Source organism: Marmota flaviventris, chromosome 3 (assembly GCF_047511675.1).
Source record: "Marmota flaviventris isolate mMarFla1 chromosome 3, mMarFla1.hap1, whole genome shotgun sequence".
NCBI classification, from domain to species: Eukaryota; Metazoa; Chordata; class Mammalia; order Rodentia; family Sciuridae; genus Marmota; species Marmota flaviventris.
In genome coordinates this window covers 130,078,679-130,087,987 of record NC_092500.1, presented here as the reverse complement: position 1 = coordinate 130,087,987, position 9,309 = coordinate 130,078,679, and the positions used below count along the sequence as shown (strand labels likewise).

Below are 9,309 nucleotides of genomic sequence, written 5' to 3'. Positions count from 1 at the left end.
TGCAATAGTCCCTGTTATTCCTCTAAGTATTAATTTTAGCACCTCCTTTGTCATACAAAAATATTTTCATACTCCTTTGTTGTCCAATGGAAGTCTAAAGCCATGTACTTCTCAACTATACAACACTGCAAACCTCCTTGAGTAGCACCCTGTATTTTGGAACTTTTAGGGTTGTGAGCATCTTTTTTCATTAATTAATGAAATTGTATTCATTCACTCATTCATTTAGTGGGCATGTGTTGTACATGTAGTGGAGTCCAATTACCATGACAGATCTTAGAGTCACTGAAGGGAGAAGTCAAAGTCCTTGCCCTCAAGAAGCTTACAGTCTAGTAAGGAAAGTAAATGATGAGCAATGACATGGTATTAGTTATGACAATGATATAGAGAAAGCAAAGGTGTGGGAGGTATAGAGTGTGATGTTATATTTTTTGAGAGGACAAGGAAAGGAGTCTCTGGGCAGATGACACTGGATCAGCCGGTGAATTAAGCTAAAGGGAAAGCAAAACTTTCAGGCAAATGAAGGAAGAGCTCTTCATAGAACACATGTTAAAGAACCTGCAATGGTAGCATGTTTGAGGCTTGTATGGAACAGCAAGGAGGTTACTGTTGAGGAGGATAGTGATTAGGAGGGGAGGTAGCCAGGGGCCGAACCATATATAATCCCTTCCCAAATATAAGAAGGCCTTCAGATATCATGGCACCTTTAACAGGATGCCTTTGGGGGTAGAGGGAGTAGGAATTGAACTTCTCACTAAAATGGTATGACTTACTTAAAATACATCCAGTTGCTACATGGAAAAGGTCCTAGGAAAATAAGGCAGAGGCAAAGAGAGATTTTGGGAACACCATGTTCCTCTGTGTGACTTACATGGACAAATACACCTGATGACCCAACTAACTTCTATAGATGGTCATTTCCAACCCACCTAAGTATACCATTATCACAATGCCTTTACTCTGTAAATAGAATGACTTCTCTAAAATAAGTGATTTTAGTGACAAAGTTTTGGCACCAAAATTAACCAAAGTGGTATTTTGATTCCCTCACCTTCAAGTCATGGTACCTTGACATTCTGCATTCATTTTGTGTTGACCTTAATACTTATCTGGATGAGATCATTATCATAACAATATATTTTCTTTTTTTCTAACAGTATATTTTCATAGTAATCATCCCCAAAAGGTCTGAAGCTTCAGAGAGATCTGAGCAGAATAACCAAAAAGCTCAGGGAAAAATAAAAAAAAAAGATATTAGTTAGGTGAAAAAAAGGCAGTCTAAGTGACAGTGAAGTTCAAAAAAATAGCAGAGATGATGAAACAGACAATTTAAGATAAACAATTTTAGAACACAGCAAGGAAGTTCCAGACCACAAGCTTTCTATTTCCTGTATTAAGGCAACTACTTAGCTAAATGACACCTTAAAGGAACTAGTCCCCAGGGAAGAAGGGAGTGACATACTTCCGAAAGCCAATGCACAGCTTCCTAAAATGTTTCCAAGCTGAAGTGAGATTCATGAGAACGAAGATTTTAAAATTCTTATAAAGCAATAAATCATCTAGCCCCCAACAGCATCAGGTACATAGTGCATGTTTAATAAATACCAGTTGTTAAATGTATGAATGAATAAATGAATGGGATTCCAGGAAACCATTACACTCTCCTCCAAATTATTTCCATATCAATTAGGAAGCTCTAACCCTTAATTCTTTACTTAGATTATGCTATCTTCTACATTATCTGAGTTTTCTAAAACTTTAAGGAAGGATGTTTCTGATTCTGGGAAAATCCCACTTGTCTCTTCACGATGCACCTATAGTTGTGAGAAAGCACATTTCAGACAGCAGGGAAAACCCACACCTCACCACAACAACACACAGTGAACTGTCTGGTCCACTGGAGCGTAAATTAAAGAGAACTGGCAGAGTTAGACAAGTAGGAGGTAAGAGGAAGGGGGTGGAGTCACCCTAAAGGAACATAAGTGCTGAGAAGCCTCAGAGACTCAGATGCTGAACATAAGCTCCAGGAAGAACTCCCAGGAGGTTGACTTGACTTGAGATCCACCAGGGAACCTTGAGGATAAGGATGAATTCTGAAGATTGTTCCATAACAGAGAAGAGCTCTCTGAATCTGGAGAAAGGACAAAAAAGTAAGTCACGCCTGATTCTTACATTCCAGTAGTATTTCTATAAATGACAGACAGTGGTACTGAGGCAAGAAAATAGGGCACTTTTAAAGAGCTTGGTTGGGTTCCATTTCAGTCAGCAGAAACTGGGAAGAGAGAAATTCCTCTTGTGAGAAGATAGAATTCCTGCTAGAGTGGAAGCTACAAGGTGACTCTCAGAAGAAATTTAAAGATCTTTTCCTTTAAATCAACTTTATAGCATCTCACTTTTTATATCGAAATAAAAAATTCCCAGTCCTAGCCTAGTTACTCTCCATTATTTTTCCATGTCCACCTGTGCCTATTCCAGGAAGTTTTACCTCTCCCTGTGAAAAATTCTGTTTTTCACAGACCATAACATTCTTGATTGTTTACCCTTAGACCTTTGCTTTCTGTGAGCATCATCCTGTTCATGCTGTGTTCTCAGGACAGTATCTTTTAATTGCTAAATATGTACAAGTTTCCAGTCTGAGAAAACAGCTATATGAGCGTCTAAACATTTACAGTGCTCAATGGCAATTTATTAAGAGAATGAAAAAAAAAGTCTCAAAAATACAATCTTCTGTTTTGATGTTCCTTTGGGGGCTCTTTCCCTCAGTTTCACCCTCCAATTTCATTTTTATAATCACTGACTTCAACTTCTAGATGAGCAGACAAATTTTCTTTTTTTTTTCATCAAAGTGCAATTATCTTGTAATTTTCTCCTTTCTTCTATTTTTCTGTTTTATTCACACATCTATTCTATTTCCTAGTAACATAATTTTCCATTATTTTTCTGTCTTTTTCTGTAAGACTTTCCTGATATTTTTTCATTTATTCCTTTTACTTCCTAATAAGTAGTAAGCTAAAGCACTATTAGTATTTTGAGTTAAGTTGTAAGCAAGAGCTGTCCAGTTAATAAAGAAATGTGTTAGAAACAGCACAGCCAAAACAATCTCTGAGGAAGAAATCATTTTCTCAGTGTATATCTACTAGATTGGTTTACTCTAGAAAAATATTACTCATTTTTGATTAACTTATTATTTGTTTTAAGAACATGAAGTCAAGTGTGACTAAAAAGTGTAAGACATGTAAATTTTTAAGTAACCAGGTGAACCACGACTTTACAGCCCAGTCAAGCTGCTAAAAAGTAAAATGATTTTTGAAAAGATATTAATAAATGCAAGATATTAATAAAAAGAGTATAGTGGAAAGAAGGACCAGATACAGAAATTATTAACTTTACCTGAGATCATACAGATTTATTGTCAAATGCTTAATCTGTGTTTCCATCATAATTATTTTAGTAGTATGAACAATTGCTGGCCATCGCTCTTGAGCAAGTCGATAGGTAATAAATAGGTGGGTCTGTTTTCACCTTCTCCATTAATGGAGAAAATCTATAATCACAGCAAAAGGGTGCTGTTGGGGGAATGTTTTGTCACCTAGGTGATAGAACAAATGTGGTTAGCCATACCCCTCACTAATGTAAATAAAGTACAGATCTGGGCCAACGGGCTGAGCTGGCTCTCATGTTCAACAGCTGTGTGGATGTGTTAGGGCTTGCTGAGGAGTCAGAGGTATTGCTGCATTGAGTTCAAGCAGAATGATTGAGTCTCACGTGGTAGAAAGTGAAACTAGACAGATGTTGCCTGACCTACCAAAGGCTGTCTCTAATGATAATTGTATACAAGTGTAAAACAGGAGGAATTTCTTTGAGAAACTGAGAGAAATAGAACTAGACAGGAATAAAATAAAGGTTTCTCTTGCAAAATCTGAATGCAGACATACATTGGGAAAAAAAACCCTAGAATAAGCAAAAGTTGATGTTGACACTAGCTATTCAGAGGAGTAAGAGGCTGGATCATACACTAGAGGTTTAGTTGATTTTTTAAGAAACCGTTTCCAATTTACTCTCCTACCAACAATGTATGAAAATTTCAATTGTTCCACATCTGCACTAACTTCATCAAAAATACTCTCAGGTGTTTAAAATTTTATATCATTCTAGCTTTGTGATTTTCTATTTCCTTACATTATCCATTCCAATCCCATTCATATCATCTCTCTTAAAGACATCTGTGTCTTAACTATACGAAATTTGACATTTTTATGAAACATCTCTTAAACAGTAACTGCCAAGAGGGTAAGGGATTATCCCATGATGTTTTTTTTTTTTTTTTGTATGTCCTCTATGGGTGCTTAATAAATACTGTATTATAATTAAAACAAGAAAATGATAATGTGGTTAAAATTCTTATAGGTACAAAGTACATCCATTGTGTATATTAAATTCATATATGAGTATGTGCAAATATTGGGTGATATTTTATGACCTCAGAACTATGACTGAAATGTTTTATTTTTATCTAATAAGACATTTTCTAAGTTCACACAGAATTTTGGAAAAATTAGTTTTTCCTTTTCACAAAATATGTTACCTATCTACCTTTCTCTTTCTCTCTGTTTCTCTCTCTCTCTCTTTCTTTCATTTAAACACCACAAAAGATTGCCCCATCTAAGGTCTGCCTGAATTCATCAAAAACTTTCTTCCTTTCAGGAAATGCCACCAGCCTCCATTATGAAACACATCATGAAGGGTCTCTTCAAGTTCCTATTCCATGTGCTGTAATGAATGTGGTCTTCATCACCATTTTAATCATAGCTCTCGTCACCTTATCAGGTGGGTCTTCACTTTATGAGTTCTTGCAAAGTCTCCTAGCTGTAAGCATTGATGCCCAGCTGAAATCAATAGGTATTAGCTCAGTCTAGTTAATCAGAAATTCTGTTCAATTTAGGATAATCTCATATACCATACATGGCCAAATTTCTAATCAGTACAAAATATAATGTTCTTTGAATGATTACTACATTGCTTTTATGAGTATTAAGTGTCTATGATTTATATATCACTATAGGAGAAAAGCACAGTTGAGCAGACTTTTACATCTAGAAGAAAAGAAGCTAATATGAATTCTAAATGAAGAGACATTTAGCTAGAAAAAAAATGTGTATTTTCCATTCATCATTGGCAGATAAAAATAATATCTAAAGCATAGATTAATAAAAATTGGCCAGTCATTTATTTTTGTCTCTTATCTCAAAGCCACAGAATGTTAGTTCTGAGTTATTAAGACTATAGCAGAAATTCTCAGTCAGCAGTGACATGGTACTGAATACATATTATTTTATCATGTAAACTAGATACATCTGTGTCTTAACTATAGGAAATTTTACATTTTTATGAAACATCTCTAGCCATTGATCTTTCTTTACTCTGATTTATTTACCTGACAATTACTCTCTGCTTCATCTCCCAATTTAGTATTGTACCTCTTGTATCTTCAAATTCCTACATCTCCACCTCATTTAAACTTACAACATTACTTGGAATTTACAATGTATATTACACTTTCTAGTTCAAAGACTACCTCCAGGATTTTTTCTATTTTCCCTGCCACTGTCTGAGTGACCAAAGAGATACCCCTTATGCTCATACCTCATCTGATGATGAATAGACACAAAGAATAGTTAGATAAGTGAGCAACTGCTTTCTTCTTCCTTCTCTCTTTCCTGGTTCTCACTCTCTATCATACCTAAACTAAGTTTACATGCTGAATCTTTTTGATTTCTTTTGTTACTAAAAAAAAAAAAAAAAAACACATTTTCCTTTTCACAGTGGGCCAATATAATTGTCCAGGGCAATATAAGTTCCCAGTGCCTTCAGACACCCATGATTCTTCATGCTCAGAAGAGTGGGTTGTGTACCAGAGGAAATGCTACTTTATTTCCACCACAACAAAGAGCTGGATTTTGGCAAAAAACTCTTGTTCCAAAGATGGTGCTACTCTTGCTGTCATTGAATCTGAAAAGGACATGGTAAGATTCAAAAATAACTTCACAAAATGATGCTATTTTGTTTTAAATAGGCAATCTGTGGTTTCTTTCTGAGTTAAAACTTTGTATCTATTGCACATTTAGGAAAATTGTCACAGAAGTGATATGATCACTCTGAGTTCAAAATGAGAGTTCAATATGGACTTTGAAAAGTCCATATTGACTGCTTAGCTTCAAAGGCCAGAAGTCCAAATAAGCTTCTCCTATATAGAAATAATAAATGATCAGCCTTAGTCATTATGTTCAAATTAAAGCTTTTAAAAATCAGATCTAATAAATACATGTTTCCTCAGACAGTTGTTTAACATAACAACTCCTTTATGTTTTAAGAACTTCCTGAAACGATATGTGGGAGGAGCTGAACACTGGATTGGGCTGAACAATGAAGACGGTCAGAAATGGAAATGGTCAGATGGCAGAGTTCACAACTGGTAAGTCAAGAAGTTTCTTTATTGTTCCCAGGCTGTCACCACAGGAAAAATGCTTTCCCTTTCTTCTTTCATTTAACCTTTAATTTTTTTCTTTTCTTCTTGCAAATCCCAGTTGGCTGTGAAGGTTGAGATACTCATGAGTAGAGCTCTTAAAATTTTCTTTTATATGCTTATATCCAATGGACTCCTTTCAAGACAGCCTTTGTTATATTTTTATCAACTTAGGATTCTGACAATAAATTCTTATAGTAATTTTTCCTCAGTAAACTCTAGTATGAATGATCGAAATTAGCTTGTTTGGAAATATTCTAAGGAGATGACTGATGAGATAGTTCCTGGAAAAGAATTTCTTCTTTCTCTTTCCTAGTTTTCATATCTGTGTGGATAAAGAACAACATAATCTATGCCTAATTATTAATTTCTATGAACCTGAAGAAACTTGCCAGAGAATTTAAGATACTTATTCTGTTTTTGAGAGACATTTTATAAGTTTGGTGTTGATTTCGGCTTTCTCAAAATTCAGAATGGAATAAATTTCTCACTATTAATAATTTTAGGATAATTACAGATACAGCATCAAGATCCAAATTCAGATCTATAGTAAAGGTATCCTTAATATGTGTCCTTACAGTCTCATATCTACAGATGGGCTGCAAGATCTATAAACACCCTAAATATGTATTCACAAGTATGCATGACTTTTGAATGCATGTAATTTCTGAAGTATATCTTGAAGAATCAATGAACTCAAAATGACCTAGAATCACCCCTTTGTTGACATGCCTACCAAACAAATGGAGCACTTTACTCTTAACTCTGTATCTTTTCTCTGCATGCTATTCCTTCATTTTTTTTTTTTTGTCTATTGTCCCACAGATTAGACTATGATAACTTGACTGGCAGATTTGTCTCATAATTTCTCCTAAGGAAAAATAGTAGAGGTGACCGTTAAGTTTATTCTCATGTAACTGAATGGAAATGACGAATTGAAAATAATTCTGAGTGTCTTCATTGTTTGACAGGTTCAACCTGACAGGGTCTGAGAAGTGTGCATTTCTGAACAGCACAGATATCAGCAGTGCAGAATGTGAGAGGAATTTACCCTGGGTCTGCAGCAAACCCTTCAGATAATGAGCAAGCATATTCACTCAAACCATTGTTGCTGGAACTAAAGGAAAGTTGTGTCAAATGATGCTACTTTGTGTCAGATGTCCACAAAGACATGGTGAACAAACTTTTATAAATATGTCTTTGGAACAAAATGGAGAGAAATTCCAGGAAAAATCTGCATTGTGGACTCCTTCTTCTGTGAGCTGAAAATATTGCAGGTTGATTGACAGTCATGTCCCAAGAATAAGAAGAATGACTATTAAACTTTTCAAATGCACTTTATGTACTCAAGTCCAGAAGTAACAATAGGTTAGGAATTATTATTTATTGTTGAATGACTACGAACAATGAGTGTCCTTCCTGCATTTGCGCTGCTTGAAAAAGCTGATGGTGGAGGCAAAAGGTGAATGTAAACAAATGGAATTTTGACTAGGAATGGATATTTGGTATAAATGAATTTCTTAAACTTAGCATTTATAAGTGAACATGTTTATGAAACTAAACTGTGTAATATTTTCCTCTGTTCGGAGGCCTTTGCCAGGTTACTTTGTCATATTTATCCCCAAAAGAATAGCATTTGTCTTTCTTTTTTTTTTTAAACTTCCTCAATTGTAGGCAGGTATTTGTCAATGGTACAAATTTCTTTGCCTTTAAAATTATTCACATGGTGTTTTTTGAAGAAAAGAAAAAAACAAAAACTATGAAGAATATTTGTAAAACAGACAAAAATGTTGAAAAATGTGCAATATAAGGGGTGGCAAATCTCTATCAGTAAATACTCTGTATTTTTCAAACTTGGAATAATACTAGTCTCTTCTGGTAATAAGATTGTGCCTTTCCTAATCAGCTTTGTCATGTGCACTACTTCATGTGAAGCATTTTCTGTGCAATGAAGTATGTTTGTTTGTTTGTATTTTGTGTTCAGCACAATTATAAGCTCCTTTATTGTATGTGAAAATAAAAATAGAATCAACACCATGGGTTCCAAGAAGTGTTCAAATATTAAAGTGTTCATATATTAAACATCATATGCCATATTAGAAAGCAGAAAACATAATACTATGATTTTCCAAAATTCCTGTTTAGAGTAAAGTCTTACTTAGTTTTATAGCATTTGTAATACCTTTTAAGTTATTTTTTATACCCATGTTTTCTAAAGGACTGTATCCATTTTTCTTTGTATTGCAGATGCTTGGTAACATTTAGTCCTCATAAACAATGGTTTAAAATATCTTATAAGTTCTGAGGTGCTATATATATTAATTATATACACCAAATAATTAATTAAACAGAATGGGATACTGCATGATATCCGTGGGCTATTTCAATCAGGAACAAATTGAACTACTTTCCTTATTGTTTTACAAATGTATTTTTCAATATTTTTTTCTGAACATTGGACATATATGATATTCATGGTATCTTTAACCTGTTGTCACCACCAATGGCATATAGAAAAGAAATATGGATTTAAAATACTTCTTAGTAAAAAATATAGATGAATTTCTTGACCTTTGAGCTCCTCTTGTATAATGAAATGTCCCCTTAATGCTAATCTTCTATCATTAATGACAGCATTCTACTCCTGAGTCATGTGAGAAGCTGGTGTCCTATAAAATCTGTGTTATAAAATGTGCAAGTGGAAAGTGTTGCTGGTAAAAGCCAGAGGGTAGGAGGCAGGTAGCCTGAGTTTCATTACTGTCACCCACTGGCTACTGTGTGAAATA

General features: G+C 34.5%; 1 protein-coding gene across 1 annotated transcript; it reads left to right on the top strand.

Annotated features, from left to right (window-relative positions):
• Positions 1 to 2,016: 2,016 nt before the first annotated feature.
• Cd69 (CD69 molecule) lies at positions 2,017 to 9,100 on the top strand. Its single transcript, XM_027923842.2, has 5 exons — positions 2,017 to 2,150; positions 4,705 to 4,827; positions 5,824 to 6,023; positions 6,372 to 6,472; positions 7,495 to 9,100. The coding sequence occupies exons 1-5, from the start codon at positions 2,087 to 2,089 to the stop codon at positions 7,601 to 7,603; spliced, it is 597 nt and encodes a 198-aa protein (XP_027779643.2). The 5' UTR covers positions 2,017 to 2,086; the 3' UTR covers positions 7,604 to 9,100.
• Positions 9,101 to 9,309: the final 209 nt, after the last annotated feature.

Coding starts and splice junctions, on each gene's coding strand:
- Cd69 (XM_027923842.2), top strand. CDS start 2,087: ATGAATTCTGAAGATTGTTCCATAACAGAGAAGAGCTCTCTGAATCTG. Junction 4,828..5,823: donor AGCTCTCGTCACCTTATCAG/GTGGGTCTTCAC, acceptor TCCTTTTCACAG/TGGGCCAATATAATTGTCCA. Junction 6,024..6,371: donor TTGAATCTGAAAAGGACATG/GTAAGATTCAAA, acceptor TTATGTTTTAAG/AACTTCCTGAAACGATATGT.